General features: G+C 43.8%; 1 protein-coding gene across 5 annotated transcripts in view; it reads left to right on the top strand.

The window, feature by feature from the left end:
• Positions 1-22068, top strand: part of astn2 (astrotactin 2) — a 1598826-nt gene that overhangs the window by 1094543 nt on the left and 482215 nt on the right. For all 5 annotated transcript variants that reach the window (XM_080212454.1, XM_080212453.1, XM_080212456.1 and 2 more), the window contains one exon: positions 903-1168. In XM_080212454.1, the coding sequence (XP_080068580.1) occupies positions 903-1168 (266 nt within the window). The remainder of the gene's footprint in view (positions 1-902; positions 1169-22068) is intronic.

Raw genomic sequence — 22068 nt, 5'->3', positions numbered from 1 at the left:
AGGAAGGCGAATGGGATGCTGGCCTTCATAGCGAGGGGGATTGAATATAAAAGTAGGGAGGTCTTGCTGCAGCTGTATAGGGCATTGGTGAGGCCGCAGCTGGAGTACTGTGTGCAGTTTTGGGCGCCGCACCTGCGCAAGGATATTTTGGCCTTGGAGGGAGTGCAGAGGAGGTTTACTAGGCTGATACCGGAGTTGAGGGGGTTGAGCTATGAGGAGAGGCTGAATAAACTAGGCTTGTACTCGTTAGAGTTTAGAAGAATGAGGGGAGATCTCATTGAGACGTATAAGATGATGAATGGGATGGATAGGATAGAGGTGGAAAGACTCTTCCCGCTCAAAAAAGACAGTAGGACTAGGGGGCACAGCCTCAAGATAAAGGGGGGGCAGTTCAGAACGGAGTTGAGGAGGAACTTCTTCACTCAAAGGGTGGTGAATCTCTGGAATTCTCTGCCCGTTGAAGTGGTGGAGGCTGCCTCGCTAAATATTTTTAAGAAGCGGGTTGATGGGTTTTTGATAAGAGAGGGGATTAAGGGTTATGGGGAGAGGGCGGGAAAGTGGAACTGAGCCACGACAGATCAGCCATGATCTTATTGAATGGCGGGGCAGGCTCGAAGGGCCAGATGGCCTACTCCTGCTCCTATTTCTTATGTTCTTATGTTCTTATGTTCTTATGTTCTTAAACTAAGTGGCTCGGAATGAATCGAGCATACTCATTTTGTTTGTTAATGACGATGCTGAATTATTGAATAAAATTTGTGAATTGCGAATCTGTACTTGTAGTGCAGATGCCTAAAATTTTTATACAGCCAGTATGATGTTGTCATTAAGTTCTTGTGATATACGAATTATCATTTTACTAACATCGATTTGCATGAAACCTTCTGTTTTCTCACTTTCAGAAACAACTGAACTGGGAAACAAGAAGGAACTCAAATCGATACCGTTTATTTCATACCTCTCAAGTTTGCTGGGCGCCCAGATGCTATCAGATGAGCAGCCGATTACTGGTGTGGAGATTGAGTGTGAAGAGAAAGGCCAGTGTCCCTCCATATGCCACCTGTGCCATCGGCAAGGCAAGGATCAGGCCAGTCCAACTCCCGTGCTGCTGGAGATCACCCGGATAGTGCCACTGTACCACTTAATAGAGGGCAATGTAACTAGAGAGGTAAGTGCAATAAACAGTATTGACATCCGACAGGAATTGAAGATCCAAATAGTAAAACAATTACATTACAACGTGCTCAACTTGCCAGAAAATGGAGTGGAAAGCAGAAGGAATAGTTTACAATTTGTGTGTCAGCAATATCTGAAGAAAGATCCCTGCACTTCAAAGACCAGTAAACAATTCCGAACTCAACTGCATTAGGTTGATGAATATATAGGCCGGAATTTTACTGGCCCATCCTCCACGGGAATTGGGGCAGATCATGAAACGTCCACTGGGTCGAGTTTTACGATTTTGGAATGAACGAGGCTGAAAAATTTCACCCATAGAGCTTATGGTAGAGTGTGACTTGCTATAGTCAAGGGCGTTCTCCTGTGGAATTCAGATGGTAATATCAAGACAATGCCAAGCAGCAACTCATACTTCACTTTGAAAAAGGCAGACAATGTTGTATTCATCAAGTAAGGGAGAGACTGGAAAGTATTTGCACTTTGTCAGCCAGTGTCAGAATCAAAGACTTTCAGGGTTAGTTGAAGCATGGGTGTGAAAACATCCCTTTTCTCTCGAGCAGTGTGCGATCTTCGGTACTGTTGGAGAGAATCATAGTCACACTGAACGCATCAGCCACCTTCGTGGCTTCTCTGTTTGAAGCTGCCAAGATTCAAATGATGGGAACTTTTTACAAGTCCGTCATTCTAGCTCAGTGTTGAGCTGAGATTGTCCTAATGGTTTTCACTTATTGTGGCAGCTATCAGAGAGAGAAGGAAAACTTATTAAATCAGAACAGGCCAGCTTTGTGACCAAGGTCCAGATTTCAAAGGGTAATAGTCAGATCAGTCCCTCAGTTCCATCTTATTAATGGTTAACCGGTATTCATTAACCAAAAGGAATAAACAAAATCCTTTCTTGAGTAACTGAAAGTTTATTGGCATTGTTTGTTGTCATGCAGTTGGTGGAATGGCTGTAAAGCATTTTTCAGGAGTAAGAATGAGTCTTTAAAGAGAACTCTTTCTTTCAGTTGTACAATAGAAACACTTGTAGACCTCTGGAGATTTCCCTTAATTAAGTTGCAGCTCAATAATCTAAAGATCTGCTGGACCAAATCTTCCTTTGGGCTCAAGAAAACGTGACCTGGGCATTCCTGCGGCTCACAAACTGCACAGCCGACCCACGTACAACTTCACGCACCATTTATATTGCTTTATGTCAGTGTCAGGTTTGCAGTCTGGTTTGCCGCAAACCAGTGCAGGAGGAGTGTGAGTGCAGAGCAGAGGCAGGCTGATTAGAAAGCATTCTTCAATGCAGTGTCCCAGTTCCCAGCAATGGTTAAAACTCCCCGAAATCTCACTCCCTCCCACCCTCCGCCTGCTCATGTCCCCTCAGATAACCCATGCCACCACCATGTCTCCACGTATCTTCCGTGCTCCTTAAGATCACCCATGCCAGCTTCTTGCCACGGCCTCCATGCGTCTCCAGCGTCATCAGCTCCATGCCAGAAATCGGCATGGAGCTGAATAAATTATTTAAATCGTGATTTGCATTTTGATAGCAGGCTAGGAACTGAAGTCTCTGGACCTGCTAGCCTCTCCACTCCGCCACCCGTGTCCCACCCATGCCGGGAGTGTTTCACTCCAGCGGGGTTTACAACAGCTCCCCTCTAGAAGGTGGCCCAACCCCTTTAGAGTGAAGGGGGGCCATGGAGGTCCCCCAGGAGGTCGGGGATAAGGGAAGGTCCCCTCTGGGCATTGCCGGTATAGCCCCAAGCACTGCCCAAGGGGCAAAGTGGCAATGCCCAGGAGGAAGTCACCTTGGCACTTCTCACCTTTATCCAGCAGTGTCAAAGGGGCAGAGCCACAGGGAATGAGGTCTAATGGAGAACAGGGCCCCGAGGCACAATCATAGAGATGGGGGGGGTCTTGTTATCATACTGGAGCATCAGCCTCGACTCCTTCGGTCAAAACTGGGACCTGAACCTTCTGACTTAGAAACGGGAGTGCCACAGCTAACACTTGCATCTTGATTTACCTTGCCTTTTTATAAGTAGTGAAATATTGTACTCTCTAAGTATGTTTTGGTACTGATACATATGATTGTGTGACCTATCTTAGAAAGCAAAGTTTGTTTTTAATGTTGCTGTTCCTGCACGAACAACAACAACATACTGCATTTATACAGCACATTTAATTCTGCAAAACATCCTGTGGCACTTCAGAGGAGTGTAACCAAAAAATATTGACAAAGCTCTGGAGTGTAGGAGACTTAGGGGTGATCTTACAGAGGTTTATAAAATAATGAGGGGCACAGATCAGTTAGATAGTCAACATCTTTTCCCAAAGGTAGGGGAGTCTAAAACTAGAGGGCATAGGTTTAAGGTGAGAGGGGAAAGAGTCCAGAGGGGCAATTTTTTACAGACTGTGGTGTCTGGAATGACAGCCAGATGTGGAGGTGGGTACAATTTTGTCTTTTAAAAAGCATTTAGACGGTTACATGGGTAAGTTAGATATACAGGGATATGGGCTAAACGTGCGCAATTGGGACTAGCTTAGTGGTTTAAAGAAAAGGTAGGCAAGTACAAGTTGGGCCGAAGGGCCTGTTTACATGCTACAAACCTCTTTGAATCTATATTGATATATAAAGTAGATATTGGGATGGGTAGAGGTAAGTGCAAAGGATTATCTTACAGGGGGAGAGTGAAACAGAGATGTTTAAGGATGCAATTCCCAGAGCTACATCTGGGTAGCTGAAGGCATGGCTGTTCATAGTGGTATGAAGGAAATGTTGGAATTGGTGCAATGAATCTTAATGTAACCTAATTGATTTTAGTTCTCTAATTTATGGATATTTTTGACAGTAAGTATATTATTCACAAATTATGATTAGCAGCATTGCAAATTATGTTGATGAATAATTCAGTCAGGGTCTCAAAAATAAGTCGAAGTTTGCACAATATTGACCAGTGGCTCTGACAACATTTTGGCTGGAATAATTTGACACATTCCCAAAATCCATAAATAATTTCCCTGATGGTTATTCACGCACTCTGCCCTTCCCCCCAATGTCTCGCCCCCATCCCTCTCCAAGATTATTTGACATATTTAACTAAATTGATTTAATTGCACAAGGGAATTGCAACTTACGGAATATTTAAAGTTCGAGGAAGTCATAAAGCTAATAATTTGAGAAAGTTGGGGAAATTCTTATGCAATGCCTGTAGTTTTGCAAAAGTTACCAATTGATTTGTATCTGCCCTTTTTTTTACACAGAGAGGATTTCTTAGTTTTTAAAGGTATTACCATAAAAAAAATTATGCTTTTGCAAAAGGCATTAACATGGTATTATTTGAACATGCTGCCCTATTCACACAAATACTCTTGAAAAAGACTGTGGACATCGCTACTTGATTGCGTAGTAGTTTATTGTTTTCCTTATTTCCTTCTTGAGGAACTGTGGTAATGAGCCAAGATTGTGCAGAACAGAACAAAAGTTGAACGGAGGAGAAAGTTGAGAGAAGATAAGATAAATCAAGAATGAGGGTTTAGGTGACTCCAAACTTGGATTTCGATTGCCTACAGGTTGCAAGAGAGAGAGTTGCAAGGGAGACTCAGAAAAGCAAAAAACCTGGAGCACTGGTTATGTGTTTAAATAGGAATTGGTATAATGACTCTTGGTGCAACCTGATTGAGTTTTATTTGTCTAATTTGTGGATGTCTTTGACAGTGAGCAGATTATTCACAAATTGTGACTCAAGTTTAGCAGCATTGCAAACTAAATTGATGGATAATTCCACATGGGTTTGAAAGTAAGTCTAAGAACAGAATTTTCTGGCCGTTCACGCCAGTGGGATTTTCCCAACCCACTTGTGCCTTTGCCGCAGTGGGAATGTGCTGTGAATGGGCGGTAAGATTGTGCCCCACGAATCTATATTTGTACGCGATTGACCAGTGACTCTTCACATCTTGGCTGAAATAATTTGACACGTTCCCAAAATCTGAAACAATTCCAATGTTGGGTTGCATCCACCCCTCCACCCCAGGTTTATTTGATATATTTAACTAAGTTGATTTAATTGGGACAAAAACATGATGAAAAATAACATGAATTAGATGTATATGTAAGTGGTCATTTCGCAAACTACTCAACCTCTCTTCATACGAAAATCCCTCCAGGATCAACTTAGTGAACTTTCTCTGGACTACTTCCAATGCCAGTATGTCTTTCCTCCGATAACGGTACCAAAACTGTTCACCTTAGTGATGTGCAGCGAGCATGTCATAAGGGATGAGGTAACATCACCAGGTACGTAGGTGATGTCAGTACATACCGGGTGAGATGACCACGTGAGTGGTGATGTCTCACGCGTGCTGACGTTATAACATTCAGGGATTATGTCCCACTGGAGAAATCATAGGAGGTGGGGAGGACAAGGTGGGAGAAAAAATATTACAACAAACCTGATTATTGGGTCTTCATCCCATCAAAGCTGCTGCAGACCTGGACAAGCTTGAGCCTTGTCCCTGCCAGAGATTTACTAAGATAAGTAGACTTAGGGTTTAAATACCCAGAGTGAAGCCATTGCGGCACCAAAACTGGTTAAAAAAGACAAGATTGTGTGGGACAAAGCCAGACATTTTGCCATTTAAATCCTCATCATTTATTTTTATTTAAAGTTTGTTTATTTATTAGTCACAAGTAAGGCTTACATTAACATGCAGTGAATTTACTTTGAAACTCCCCTACTTGCCACAGTCTATTCGGGTCAATGCACCTAACCCACACACCTTTCAGATTGTGGGGGGAAACTGGAGCAGCTGGGGGAGACCCGTGCAACTCCACACACACAGTGACCCAAGCCAGGAATTGAACCCGGGTCCCTGGCGCTGTGAAACAGCAGTGCTGACCACTGTGCTACAGATTTTCCATCATTGTATGATTCAGTAACAGAGCTGAGATTTAAACCCAACACAAATGAAGAAAAGCAGCAGACAACAATGTTAACAAAACACATTGGTGTGCTTCAAACATTCCTCAGGGTCTTTCCAATATTCCATTTAAAATGGAGCCAGAAAGTGTCAGTCTCAGAAAGAAGGCTTTGCAGTGTTGTCAGGAGTGCTAGCTGCTATTGTAATCATTTCCTCTTGTGAGAGAAAGTCAGTTGAGGAACGCTGAAAATGAAAGTCCTGTTTGCAAGCAATGGGTAACTTAATGTCGGACAACGCCAAGACGCTGCTTGAACTGCCCAAAAGGGTTGCCCGCTTTAGCAGCACTTCAGCCTTTTGTCCTTTTGAGGGAAATGCAGCTGATGTAGTTTCTATGTATGGTCTACTATCGAGGCTAATAATAAACCACAAGGTGAGTGATCGTAAACAAACTGGAACAGCTTAATAACACATCTTAATCCTAGCACCGTCAGCTCAAGACTCCTCAGCAAACTCCACCCAGGGTAGAGTTTGAATCGCGGGTCACCTGACCCATTCTCTTAAAGGTGCATGCCCCAAACGTACATAACAATATGAATTTTAACAAAGTCTGGAAGACTGATTCAGAAAGTTGAAGCACATGGAACTCAGGGAAACGTGACAAGATGAATCTGAGACTGGCTTAGTAATAGGTTGGTGTTAAAGGCTGGTTGAATGACTGGAGTAGAGATGCCGGCGTTGGACTGGGGTAAACACAGTAAGAAGTCTCACAACACCAGGTTAAAGTCCAACCAGTTTATTTGATAGTAATCCCACAAGCTTTCGGAAATGGTGTTCCTCCATCAGGTGTGTGGAAGGTTCTGATCAGAGGAGGGCATATAAAGTCACACACAGTTTACAGAATACTGATGAGAATGCAAGTCTTTACAGCTAACCTGCTATTCAAGTCCTTTAGATGCAGGCGATGTATGTGGAGATAGGTGCATTGACCCATAATTTTGAGGCTATGAATTCTAGTTCCACCCGCCAGTGGAAGCAAGTTCCTTGCTATCTTATCTATTCCCTTCATAAACTTATATATTTCTATAAGATCACCCCTCATTCTCCTGAATTCCAGTGAGTAAAGCCCCAGTCTACTCAGTCTCTCCTTGTAAGCCAACCCTCTCAACTTTGGAATCATACTAGTGAATCTCCTCTGCACCCCTTCTAGTGGCAGTACATCATTTCTCAAGTAAGGAGACCAAAACTGTACACAGTTCTCCGAGTGTGGCGTCACCAGCACCTTATACAGCTGCAACATAACCTCACTGTTTTTAAACTCCATTCCTCTAGCAATGAAGGCAAAATTCCATTTGCCTTCTTAATTATCTGCTGCACTTGCAAACCAACTTGCTGCACAAGGACACCCAGGTCCCTCTGCACAGCAGCATACTGCAATTTTTTACCATTTAAATAATATTACATTTTGCTGTTATTCCTACCAAAATGGATGACCTCACATTTACCAACATTGTACTCCATCTGCCAGACCCTCACCCATTCACTTAGACAGAAGTTTTCTTTATGGCTAGTAAGGGCATTATGATTGGCACTGGCTTGGAGGGTTGAAAGGCCTGTTCCTATGCTGTACTTTTTGGAATATTGGACAGAATTGATGTTGAAAGATTCACATCAGTGAACCAAATGGATTTTTATGACAATCGATAATGGTTTCATATTCATCATTAGACTTATAATTCCAGCTTTTTATTGATTTTTAAAAAAATTTCACCATCTGTCACAGTGGGATTTGAACCCAGGTTCTCTGGGTATTACACTGAGGTTAGTAATCTAGTGACAATACCACTATGCCACCGTCTCCCCTAATCTTCGAGATGTACAGAATGTTGGTTAGGCCACAGCTGGAGCGTGTCTGGTTCTGGTCACCTCACTATAGCAAGGATGTAATTGTACTAGAGGGGGTACAGAGGAGATTCACCAGGATGTTGTTGGATTAGAGCATTTAGCTTACAAGAAAAGATTGGATAGACTTGGGTTGCTTTTTTTTAAGAGCAGAGAAGGTTGAGGGGGGACATGATTAAAGTGTGCAAGATTATGAGGGGTGTGGACAGGGTGAGCAGGGAGCAGATGTTCCCCTGGGTTGTGGGGTCAGTCACAAGGGGGCACAGTTTTAAGATGAGGGGCAGGAGATTCAGAGGGGTTTGATGGTCAGAATCTGGAATGCACTGCCTGGGAAGCTGGAGGAGGCTGGAAACTTTACAATTTTTAAAAACTATTTGGATGAGCGATTGAAACATCTTAATATTCAAGGATATGGAACAAGTGCAGGAAAATGGGATTAGTGCGACCTAAGTGGAAGTTTTGTGAGTACAGACTCAATGAGCTAAAGGGCCTTTTCTGCACTGTATGACTATGACTCTCGAAGCCTATGACTACATGTTCTCATGAATATGCTGGCTTTAAATGGTGAGGCTAGTGATTTATCAGGCGATTTATACTTTGAAACATCCTTTCGTAGTTTGAAAAACAACAAAATGTTTTGCATATGATGATAGTTTGAAGCACATTGTTCTGATGGTTGAATCAGTTTTTCTGCATCGAACCCCTGTCTTCTCAGACGGGGGGTGGCATAGTGACAGAGTGGTTAGCACTGCTGCCTCACAGCAGTTCGATTCCAGCTTTGGGGGCTGTCTGTGTGGAGTTTGCACATTCAGCCTTTGTCTGCATGGATTTCCTCCCACAATCTAAAGATGTGTGGGTTAGGTGCTAAATTCTCCCTCAGAGATGCGTAGGTTAAAGGGATAAATGGGGTAAATTGTAGGGTTATGGAGATTGGGCCTAGGTTGGATTGTTGTCAGTGCAGACTCGATGGGCTGAATGGCCTTCTTGTACACTGTAGAGTTTCTATGATTCTATGATCACAATTTGAAGCTTCAATGCATAATTTGCATCCAACAGCACAGCTTACGCATTGGGAGCCTATTATTTGAAATAAACCAAATTCAAATGTCACCATGACGTGAAATATTATCGTAAAATATGATAATTTATCCAGCAATGTCACACCTCTATCACACTTTGTATAGTACAGCTGAGAATGTGTTACTGTGTTTGGAGCATGAATGAAAGTTGAACTTATTGAGCACCTCTCAGGATCTCAGGATTTCCCAGAGCATTTCACAGCCAGTGAAGTACTTTTGGAGTGTAGCCACTGTTGTAAAAGTAGGAAAACTCAGCAGCCAATTTGCGCATGGCAAGGCTCCACTAAAAGCAATGAAACGTACAACATGTTGTGCCTGTGCAAATGTGATGTTCTGCTGCATAAGTACTGCAAGTGTCTGCTGCTGATGGGGAACTACCCGAAACACAACCAGACACAATGGTCTCCTTCTACACTGGAAGGATCCTGTGATTTACAGATATCATTGGTCTCCTTCTACACTGTAGGGATCTATGATATCTGTAAATCATAGGATCCCTACAGTGTAGAAGGAGACCATTCAGCCCATCAAGCCTGCACCGACAGTAATACCACCCAGACCCTATCCCCATAACCTCACCTATTTAGCCCATTAATCCTCCTGACATGAAGGGACAACCTAACCCGCACATCTTCAGAGCATGGGAGGAAACCGAGCACCCGGAGGAAACCCATGCAGATGTGAGGAGAATATGCAAACTCCACGCAGACAGTGACCCCAGCCAGGAAACGCTGTGCTACCATGGGCGGCACGGTAGCACAGTGGCTAGCACTGCTGCTTCACAGCTCCAGGGTCCTGAGTTCAATTCCTGGCTCGGGTCACTGTCTGTGTGGAGTTTGCACATTCTCCTAGTGTCTGCGTGGGTTTCGTCCGGGTGCTCCAGTTTTCTCCCACAGTCCAAAGATGTGCGGGTTAGGTTGATTGGCCATGCTAATTTGCCCCTTAGTATCCAGGGATGCGTAGGTTAGAGGGATTATTGGGTATAATATGTAGGGATATGGGGATGGGGCCTGGGTAGGATTGTGTTCAGTGCACACTGGATGGGCCTCTTTCTGCACTGTAGGGTTCTAGGAATTGAACCCAGGTCCTTGGAGCTGTGAAGCAGCAGTGCTGACCACAGTGCTCCGGTGCTGCCCTATAGGACTGGAGCACCGATTACCCAAGTTGCACGAACCAGGTCAGGTGCTGTGCTCATGGGTTTTATACTATAGGCCCTGATCTTACCAGCTGTTCACGCCAGGCTCCTGCTGCAACGAGGTCAGAGAATTTGGCGCCCAGCCAAATCTTGGTTCCCTGCAGCGAGGATGGAAAAATCCCACTGGCGTGAATGGCCATAAAATTCTGGCCTTTGCCTTCAAAGCAGCCAAACGCCCTTGGGTTTTATTCCCCGAGTGGATTCAGGCAAGAATTGACCCCAAGCATGAGGACAAAAATGGGGGAAAGAAAGAGATACCCGAAAGAGGGCGTAACTAAAATTTTGATCAAAGACGTATGTTTTGAGAACATTTTCATAGAATCATAGAATCCCTACCGTGCAGAAGGAAACCATTCGGCTCATTTTCCCTCACCAACAGCAATAAAAATGAGTTTTTTTAAAGTTTGTTTGTTTGTGTCACATGCAGGCTTACATTAACACTGCAGTGTGCAGCCTGCTGATTAAACTGATGGCCTTTCCCATCAGACTTTTTAAAAGTCAATTTTTTCACAAATCCCAGAAGTGGGTCCCATCACATGATGCTGGTTGGGGACGACATTAACTGCACTACCCTCATCTCTGCACCTGGTCATCTCCTCAAAACATTTGATTAAATTTGTTAGGAATGATGCCCGTCTGACAAAGCCTTGCTGACTATCCCTAATCACACCTTGCCCCTCCAAGTAGAGATAGATTCCCTCCTTCAGAATTTTCTTCAATTGTTTCCCTACCACTGGCATGAGACTCACTGGTCTGGCGTTTTCTTGGCTTATCTCTACAGCCCTTTTTAAATAGCAGAACCACTTTAGCTGTTCTCCAGTCCTCTGGCACTTCCCCCATGTTCAGAGAAGAATTAAAAATTTCAGTCAGAGCTCCTGCAATCTGTTCCCTTACCTACACATGAACCTGGGACACAATTCTTCTGCATCTGGAGATTTGTCCATTTTTAAGCCTGTCAACACCTTCTATATGTTGTCAATTTGCTGAAGAACCTCGCAGTCTCTCTCCCTGAGTTTCAGACCCTCATCCACATTCTCTTGGGTGAAGACAGATGTGAAGTATTTATTCAGTACTCTGCCAGTGGTCACTGGCCCCAGTCGCAGATTGCCCTCTTGGTCCCTAATGGGCCTTACTCTTTCCCTGGTTATCATCTTCCCATTGATATACTTATCGAATATCTTGGGATTTTCCCTACTTTTACCTGCCAGAGCTTTCTCATATCCCATCCTCCTCTCTAAATTGCTTTCTTAAGCTCCACCTTGCACTTGAGGTATTTCTCTAGTGCCTCTGCTGGAAGCCTGCCTTTTTCTTCTCATTATCTCCTGAATATCTCATGTCATCCATGGTTTTCATGTACCATGTTGTGATCACAATTGCTAAAATGCTCCCCCACCACCACCTCAAACACCTGTTCAGTATAATTCCCCAGAATTAGGTCCAACACTGCACTTTCCTTTGTTGGATCCTCTACATTTTTATCTAAAAAGTTATCCTATAAACATTTCAAAAAATCCACTTCATCCAAGCCCTTAACGCTATGCCTATCCCAATTAATGTTGGGAAAGTTACAATCACCAGATATAATTACCCTATTGTTATTGTGTTTTACACACCTCCATGAATTGTGCACACATTTAGTCCTCACTTTCCCCCCAACGATCTGGGGGTCTGTAGTAAACACCTAACAATGTGACTGACCCTTTTTTATTCCTACATTCGACTCACAAAGCTTCATTCGATGGCACACACCCATCCACCCACCAAGATATAGGCCAGAGTTCTCCCATCCTGCCCGCCGCTGGAATTTTAGCGGGCGGATTGTGGAGAATATGAAACACCATTGACGGTTGGGCGGGAATTTCTGGCTGTTCGACCAGCACAGCCGAAGAATTCCACCCATAATTTCTCCTTACTGCAGTAACTGACTTCTTAATTAACAATGCAATGCCTCCTCCTTTTTTACCCTCTCTTCTATCTCGCCTGAAGAATCTATATCCTGGAGTATTGAGCTGCCAATCCCATCCCTCCCCCAGCCATGTCTCTGTGATGGCTACTATATCACATTTTCACATGTCAATCCTCGCCCTTAACTCATCTGTTTTACCTGTAATATTCCTGGCATTAAAGTAAAGGTCATCCAGCCTTGTCTAACTCCCTTGAAACATCATACAGCTGTACTCCCTCTGACTTGATCGTTCTAAGGTATTATACTGTGCCCCTATTCTGCTAACGGTCTGTGTTCCCTCCCAAGTCCCCTCACCTTCAGGTTTTGATGTGCAGAGGTTAAGCCTCCTCACTGGGTGCTTGAAATAGACTGACCTTGCTTGTGGCACATGCATAGTCACAGTCCTCCCCTGACAACTCAATGCGAGGGGGAAGACATCAGACATGCTCCCTCTGGCCTTCTCCCTCTCTCACCTGTTCTGCGCTGCCTTCTCCTGAGTGAAGAGAGGAAACAGCTGGTATGCACTTCTGATGCAGATGCCATTTGCAGGCTGCCAACCTCCATCATGGACCCATGTGCCACATGAAAGATGTGCTCTGGCAGCATCCTGCAGAGTCTCAGGCTCTGCAACTGAAAGGAAGAGAACAACAGCGATATGGTATCAGCAGCATCTGCATTGGCCATCAATGTCAACCACCCCCAGGTTTTGTGCCTTCCATGTGAATGGGTTAGCAATGTGTGGTTACCTCCCTTCCAGCAGTCCCCATGGAAGGCAATGGACTACGAGGCTACACCCCAATACCTTGTAAAGTGCTTTTACGCATGGACAGCATAGGTGATGGCTCTGCCATTGAGGCCCATATCCTAGTTGCTATTCAGTGAGGTGAGTACGGGGGCTGCAGGATTCACTTACCTTGGCAGCATGGGGATGGTCATTAATTCCTTTCCTGCGCTGCAGGGCAATCTTCCTCTGGATAGAATTGGCATTGACCACCCTGGCATCCTCCTGCCTTGCAGGTGTGGTGAGACAGGTGGGCCTTCTTCCCATCCTTGGGAAAAAGGACCTCCCTTCTCTCCTCCATGGCATGCAGTGGAGTGTCCAGTGAGGTACTGCTGAAGCTTGGGGAATGTGCTCACCATTTCCTGGTCCAAACTCCTGGTATGGTGAATGAGTAACTGACCTGGGTACTTTTTAAATATTGTGCCTTGATATAATGGCAGTGTGCGTGATTTTCTTTCTGCCCTGCTGTACAATTTGCCAAGAACCCCAACCCAACAACACTTGATTCATCAGGCTTACCTATTGGGCCCTGCAGCCTGAGGACCAGAATGTAAAATCCTAGCAACCCAGTTCAGTAACGGTGCCTCTTTAGTTTGGTATTCGAACTTTCAAATTTGTTTTGAATTGTCACAATTCACAAGTGTCACAGGTAGGCTTTCATTAACACTGCAAAGAAGTTACTGTGAAAATCCCCTTGTCACCACACGCCGGCGCCTGTTTGGGTACACAGGGAGAATTTAGCATGGCCGATGCAGCTCACCAGCACCTGAAGTAAACCCACACAGACACAGGAAGAATGTACAAACTCCACACAGACTGTGACCCGAGGCAGGAATCGATCCCAAGTCCTTGGCGCTATGAGGCAGCAGTGCTAACCACTGTGTCACCATGCTGCAAAAAAAAACACTTTTCATAAAGAGATGGAATTATGTACATCCTGATTTATGACATATATTGTGATTCATCTCGAGAACTTTCTTAATAAGGTGAATCAAACATCAGGACAGGGATTTCTGACCATCCATGCCTGGGGGATTCTCTGTTCCCGCTGTGGCTAACGGAGCGGCAGCGGGGCTGGAAAATTCCGGCCCAGATGTCAAATTCTTCACTGATTGTCAACTTTATGCGTAAAAGTGGTCTTTTACAGTTTATCTAATTGATTTCAAAATGTTTATGAACATGTTTGGAATGTCTCTCATCAACAACATGGCCTTTTCAAGTGGCTATCTTAAGGCAGTTTTAAATTGGATGAGCTGAGCATGTTCAATGGTTAAGGCTGTCACAAGTTCATTTTAAAGACAAATAGATTCAAGTTACAACCTAATGTGAGTTGGAGAGTTACCAAACTGGGTTTTATGATCCCTCTAAATGTTGCACGTTTTGTTTCCAGAATAGCCAATTTGTTATTTCAGCCACATTTCAAAAGTATTTCGAAAAAAGGGAACATGGGCGGCACAGTGGTTAGCACTGTTGTTTCACGGCGCCAGAGACTAGGGTGCCGTTCCAGCCTCGGGTCACTGTCTATGAGGAGTTTGCACATTCTCCCTGTGTCTGTGTGGGTTTCCTCTGGGTGCTTCAGTTTCTTCCCACACTCCAAAGATGTTTGGACATTGGCCATGCTAAAATGACCCTAGTTGTCGGGGGATTAGCAGAGTAAATATGTGGGGTTACGGGAATGGGCTTGGGTGGGATTGTGGGATTGGGATGGGCCGAATGGCCTCCTTCTGCACTGTCGGGATTCTATGCTGTCACAAACTCAAAACCTGTTGCCAGTGATTTATCTGATGGAGGCAATTAGACTCTCAATGGTGCAGCATTTAAAAAGTGAAGATGTTAAATTGCTAAAGGCCATGCCAATTTGATCCTAGTGTGAGGGAATCAGCAGGGTAGATATGTGGGGTTACGGGAATAGGGCCAAGTTAAGATTGTGGTCACTGCATACTCGATGGGCAGAATGGCCTCCTCTGCACTGTAGGGAATCTATGATTCTAAAATGTGTTGTGTCGATCAACAGTATAAAATTCTGCCATTTTATTTCTTGAGTATTTCATTCTTGATGGATCCTCGTTAGAAATGCTTGACCTGATAAAATGTCCCATTAGTGCTTTACCCTGTCCTTTCTTTCATCCTTTGGCACTGGAAAACGTGCATTACAAGTAGAGTACTTGATTACTTTTACTTACAAGGTGGCGTGGAATGTTCAGTGGCCGGTTGCACAGTTTTAGGGCGCAGGGAGCCTGACACAGAGGAAAATACAAAACAGTCAACGTGGCTGACTTAAGAATGTGCATTCGGAGTACAGGAATGTTTCTTTGTTGTTCTTACTGGAAACAGAAGGATAAAGGTCAAAGGAAACAGAGTGCAGATCAAGAGAGGCCCCAAAATGGGGGAGAGCGAGGCATGAAAACAAAGAATGTGTGAGATGAGGAATGTGCTAATGGGCAAAAGACAGGGAGGCAGCTTGATACAAATCACTAAGCAATGACCAAGGGCAGTCAGATTGTAGCAGCGGAGAGGAGAAATCTTGAATGCTATCCAAAGCAATGAGAAATCTCCTCATCTGTCCCCAGGCCTCTTCATAGAATCCCTACAGTGTTGAAGAAGGCCATTCAGTCCAATGAGTCTGCACCGACACTCCTACAGAACATCTTAGCCAGGCCCACCCCATCTCCATAACCCCACACATTTACCATGCTAATTCCCTTAACTTACACATCCTGGGACACTGAGGGGCAATTTAGCATGGCCAATCCACCTAACCTGCACATCTTTGGACTGTGGGAGGAAGCCGGAGCACCCAGGGGAAACCCACATAGACACAGGAAGAGCGTGCAAACTCCACACAATCACCCAAGGCTGAAATCAAATCTGGGTCTCACACCAACTTCACTATCACTGAGATCCTGGTGTCTCATTAGATTGTAACAGCAATTACAGAGAAAGCAGTGGCTTTTGACTAGTATTCCCAGGGCAAGATCTGGGGACCCGAGTTCGAATCCTTTTATGGCAGATGGTGAAATTTGAATTCAATAAAAAAAACACCTGGAATAAGTCTAAGGATGATCGTGAAACCATTGTCGTAAAAACCCAAGTGATTCACCAATGTCCTTTAGGGAAGGAAATCTACGGTCTTTACTTGGCAGATTATTACATGTGACTCCAGCTCAACAGCAATGTGGTTGACTCTCAGCTGCCCTCCAAGGGCAGCGAGGGATGGGCAATACATGCTGGCCAGCCAGCGATGCCCGTGTCTCAAAATTATTAAAAAAGGCTGGTTGCTTGCTGCATTCTGTGGTAAAATTATTGACATGAGAAATGGATGTCATTTTATGTGTCTTGAGGTCAAACAAGAATACAAACTCTATCACAGGAATTTTACTGCTACGCCCAACCTGTTTGGCTTGCAGAACAGAATTCTCCATGGCCTTGGGTGGGATTTTACATGTAAACATATGAACGCGGAACAGGAGTGGGCCATTTCGTCCATTGAGGCTGTTCTGCCATCCAATAAGATTATGGCTGGTCAGTTTGTGGTATCAAGTCCACATACCCTATCTCTGGTAATCTTTGACTCACTTGTTAGTCAAGGATCTATCTACTCCACCTTAAAAATATTCAATGACCAAGGCTCCACCATTCTATCAAGAAGAGTTTCAAAGACTCATAAACCCTCTCAGAGAAAACGTTTCCCTCATGTTCGTTTTAAATAAAAGATCCATTCGTTTTAAACTTAGTTCCCAAGCACTCGACTCTCCCACAAGGTGAAACATCCTTCTAGCGTCTATCCTGTCATCCAATCCTCTCAAGTTTACCTCTCGTTCTAAACTCCAGTGGATGCAGGTCCAGCCTCTTCAACTGTCCCTCATAAGATCATCTCCTCTGCCCTACACCATCGACACAATCCCACCTCCTGCTCCCATTCCAGCCATCAGTTGACTGGACTTTTGAAATTTTTTAAAGGTATTTTTAAAGTAGGTGCCCTAATAAATGGATCAATAAGAAAGCAAAAATAAAGTTTAAAAGAACTGCAAATGGAAGTGAGATCGGGGAAAAAGAAGAAAAATAGTGTGATGACTAACAGAATGAAGTTTGGGAGGCTTTGTTAGATCACCACAAACAACAGGAGAGGCCACCCCCGCATCTGCTTTTCCTGACTCCGTTTTCATCTAAAAATACACAAAAAGAAAACCAAATGAACAGACAACAGCATCTCTTCAAAAAGTAAATGGCATCAAGTTTAGTGTATGTGTGGGATGGGAGGGGTGGGGGCATTGATAGGTGGGGAGGGAATAGTGAAGAATGTTGGGCAGTTAGCCATAATACCATAACGATGATGTATGCTTGCTAGATATTCCAAATTGTTACTTGATTACCTTTGGAGGTCAGGGACTCTTTCTGCAGAATGATAACTCAAAAATATTTACGCATATCAAGCCTGCTCGATCATAGAATAGGTCATTCTTGAATGGATGACAGCTGGAACAAGCTTGTTCAACTGAGTGGCTTGTTCCCAATCTGCATTCTTTAGCTATTGGTGTTACTTCCATTCTTTCTGTGATGTTGCTCCTCAGATATATGAAGGATATATTCTTCAATCACACAGGGATGAATGGGATTGTCTGTTTCTTTCTTGTTGTAGAAACCATTGACTCGTACGGTGCAGAAAAAGGGCATTTGGCCCCTCGAGCCTGCGCCAACACTCTGACAGACCATCTTACTCAGGCTGTGCTAATTTACCTTACTTTTCTCCCTACCCTACACATCTTGGTTAGGGGCAATGTAGCACGGCCAACCACCCTAACCTGCACATCGTTGGACTGTAGGGGGAAGCCAAAGCTCCCTGAGGAAACTCACGCAGACATGGGAGAATACGAAGATCCCACACAGTCACCCAAGGCTGGAATTGAACCTGGGTTCCTCACACTGTGAAGCAGCAGTGCTAACCGCTGTGCCACTGTCCTGTATGCCTCCCAGTTTTGCCATAGAGCAATTTCTTTATTCTTTTTTGAATTATACTTTTTCTCATTCAGCTTTTGTATTTTTTTCTTCCTCCTGGCAATCTTTTCACTTCATGAACTTTCATTTTTGTTTCTGAGTCTTGTGCCCCATGACCCACAAACCTGTGACAAATGTGGACCACAGAACATAATTGCCGAAGTTCTCAGGAGTTGGCCATCTGGTAGTAAAGAACTTGAGAGTGTCGTTAAAAGGAGACATGCTTTCAAAGCTTTTGGTCTTGCACTCATCAGGATAGTCCACAAGAATTTTTCAGTCGTAACGAGAGAACAACAATTTTTTCTACATGAGAAGAGTGTCAATTGGTTAGTAAGTAGACTTTGACCAGTGGAGACACTACCATGGAGAATACAGTATGGAACAATTAACTGCTCAGTTTTGTTTACATCGAGTATTCCTGTTCAATAGGTTGGGGTGGAATTTGAGATTGAAGTATTCAAGAATAAGAGCAGGCTGGATTGTAGGCAGATCCTCGTTTCACAGAGAAATGTGAAATAAATTGACTGGTGTGATGGCTGTTGTCTCTCTGCATGCCCTGTGATGCTCATGCCTTCACGTTGCATGGGACAGGCTTCATGGAACAGCCAGTCTTTGTCTGCCTGTCATGTTTGTATGTTGATAAAGAAGGCCAGTTGACCTTGGTCTTTGAATGGTCATGAAATAAACCATCACTGTAAGAGACCTAAAAGCAGTCAGCACTTTGTAACCCATTAGGATTAGTGTGGCTGCATCTCTTCTCTTTTGTTGCAGCACTTCAAGGTGGCTGAGGGGTTTTGTCAGGCCGCAGTGAGCTATCCTTTACAATTGAATGATGGCAAACCACTACTTTATTAATGCTGACCCTTGTCACCTCTAAATCACTGCTCTACAAACTGCTGCTAATAGGACGCTGATAGGAAGGGGAGGCAGAGATTACAACTCACCATTATTTATACCCTGCACAATTCTGACAGAATCTCAGTGAATCAATCTGAAGGCAGTGATTATCAGTCACTGGCCATCCTGGATCAGTAAGCTAGAATAATAGGTTATAGAACGCAGGGTGATCAGCAGATAAGTCACAGAAGTTTAACCTGAGTGAAATGGAGTACATTGGGTACCCTGTTTTGAAAAAGGAAATATTTTAGTAAAAGGGAGATCACAGAAACATGCCCATGCTAATCTTCATGGCATTACATATTCTAGCAATTATTTTAGGACTAAGGTAGATATTCAACACTATTTTTGTTTTAAATGCTGCACTTTTGCTCAGCAGTGAAATCCTTCAGTGGGACCTCCCTGTTAGCACTGCTGCCTCACAGCACCAGGGACTCAGGTTCAATTCCCAGCTGAGGCCATTGTTCGCGTGGAGTCTGCACGTTCTCCCCTTGTCTGCATGAGTTTCTTCCGGGTGCTCCGGTTTCCCCTCACTGTCCGAAAGACGTGCTAGTTAGGCGCATTGACCATGCTAAATTCTATCTCAGCGTACCCGAACAGCTGCTGGAATGTGGCAACAAGGGGAATTCCACAGTAATTTCATTACAGTAATAATGTAAGTCTACTTGTGACACGAATAAATAATGTTAGTTGTGTGTTTTGTTCTCCACAGATGCTGTCAGATCTGCTGAGTATTTCCAGCATTTTCTGTTTCCCGGTTCCAGATTTCTAAAATCTGTAGTATTTTGCTTTTGCACTGAAATTGTTTGCCTGTAGAACATCGGGGGTTAACAAGTGTTCCGGAATTTTCTGGAACCTGACATGCTGCATAATACTGATCACCAGAAAATGATGTCTGGGTCATGAAGACTGCAGCCAAAAATTTCCTCTTGTGAAAAACTCCAAGAACTGTGGAGCGGTCAAAAATAGAGGGTGTTGCATCAAAAGTTATGATCTATTTGAAAGATTTCTACCACTGGCTTGCTGCTAAGATATTGTACTGATTTAGATAGTTCAATGGCATTGATCCACCTTATAGTTTTGGTTGAGCGTAATGTTTATTTTCTCCATATGGGGAAGTAATGTTCTTTGTTAGTGAGGCCTGAAAGGACACTATTAGTTTCATCCTGTCTCTGCAGAGCAGCTATAACAAATCACTTGCAGCATCAAGTTTTGTGTAGCGTTGGATTAATACCAACAGCAATTTAAATTTGGAATAATCCTAAATTCAGGGGGAAAAATGAAATCAAACTTCCAAATGTTTGTCGCAAATGTAAGTGAAGACATGGGTATGGCAGTATGGATGGCAGGCAATGTCATGAGTCATAGTAATAGAGGTAAACAGCACAGGACGGTGGCACAGGGGTTAGCACTGCTGCCTCTCAGCACCAGGGACCCAGGTTCAGTTCTGGCTTCGGATGACTGTCTGTGTGGAGTTTGCACGCTCTCCCCATGAATTCCCTGGTTTCCTCCCACAGTCCAAAAGACGAGCTGGTTAGGTGCATTGGCCATGCTAAATTCTCCCTCAGTGTACCTGAACATGTGACGGAGTGTGGCAACTAGGTGATTTTCAGAGTGACTTCATTGCAGTGTTAATGTAAGCCTAGTTGTGACGTGCATAATAAATAAATAAAATAAAATAATCATTAGTGAACACTCATCATACTAAGTGTCAGGGGAACTAGCAAGATAAATATGTGGGCTTATGGGGCTAGGATCTCAATGGATTGTGGTTGGTGCAGATTTGATGGGCCAAGTGGCCTCCTTCTGCACTGTAGGATTCTAAAAAGGCCACTGTATCAGTGCCAGTCAAAGACAAACCTCCAAGCTACTCTAATCCTATTTTCCAGTTATTGACTCATAACCTTGTATAGCTTGGCATCACAAGTGCACATTAAAATACGGTGTGCTGCCACACAACGATTAGGTTTGTTTTAAATGTATTCTTTCATGTTATATTGAAGCCATGAGTTTTTATTGTTCATCCTTAATTTTCCTTCAGAAGGCAGTGATGAACCACCTTCTTGAACTCCTGTAGTCCATGTGGTGTAGGTATACTCTTTTGGGGAAAAAAGTCCACATTTCCATTCCCCTTTGGGTGACAAAGAATGTTTTGATTGCATTTCTAAACAGTCTAGCTTTAGTTTCAAGTTAGTGGTTCTGAATTCACCACTATTGGAAATAGATTCTCTGTGGATAAACCCTTTATCATTTGAAACACCTCTATTTGATCACACATAAATATTCAAAACATCAGAAAATACAAACCAGGTTTATGTGGTGTGCCATCATTATTTAATCCACTCTAGTCTATCAGTGCTGCACTGATCTTCAGGAAGAGATGCAAGGCTGAAATGTTCTTCTTGAAGTAGGAGACCCAAAACTGAATGAAGTACTTCAGATAGGGTTTGACCTAGATACCGAAAAATTAAAAGCTTGACTGCCTCCCCTCTGCATTCCAGCCATGTTGATATAAATGTCAATATTGGGGCAGCACACTGATGCAGTGGTTAGCACAGTGCCAGCGACCCGGGTTTGATTCCGTCCTCAGGTCACTGTGTATGGAGGTTGCATGTTCTCCCCGTGTCTTGTGGGTTTTCTCCGAGTAGACCGATTTCGAAGAACAAAGAACAAAAACAGCCCAGGAAACAGGCCCTTTGGGCCAACGAGCCCGCGCTGCCATTTTAACATTACCAGTCCCCCTTCCACCTATGAACCTTATCTATTCTTTTATGGCATTCCACATTGAGGGAAACTAATTTAGGGACAATTTATTACTTCCAATCAGCCTAATAGCACATCTTTGGGGTGTGGGAGGAAACCGGAGCACTCGGAGAAAACCCACGCAAGCACGGGGAGAATGCGCAAACTCCCACAGTCCAAAAATGCCTGGGTTAGGTTGATTGGCCATGCTGAATTGAGCCTTAGAGTCAGTGGGATTAGCAGGGTAAATATGTGGGGTTACAGGAATAGGACCTCAGTGGAATTGTTGTCGATGGACCCACGATGAGATGAACGGCCTCTTTCTGCACTGGAGGGGTTTATGGTTCTTTGAGCATTTTTTTGTTGTTTTTTATGCCTTTATTTTTTGTGATTTGCAATGGACATGCTGCATGCTTAGTATTAAGTTTAGAACATGTTCAGATTTATT

The sequence above is a fragment of the Carcharhinus amblyrhynchos genome, chromosome 25 (genome assembly GCF_965287045.1).
Source record: "Carcharhinus amblyrhynchos chromosome 25, sCarAmb.v2.hapA, whole genome shotgun sequence".
Classification (NCBI taxonomy): Eukaryota; Metazoa; Chordata; class Chondrichthyes; order Carcharhiniformes; family Carcharhinidae; genus Carcharhinus; species Carcharhinus amblyrhynchos.
The sequence above is the reverse complement of the archived record's forward strand: the minus strand, read 5'-3'. Positions and strand labels throughout refer to the sequence as shown.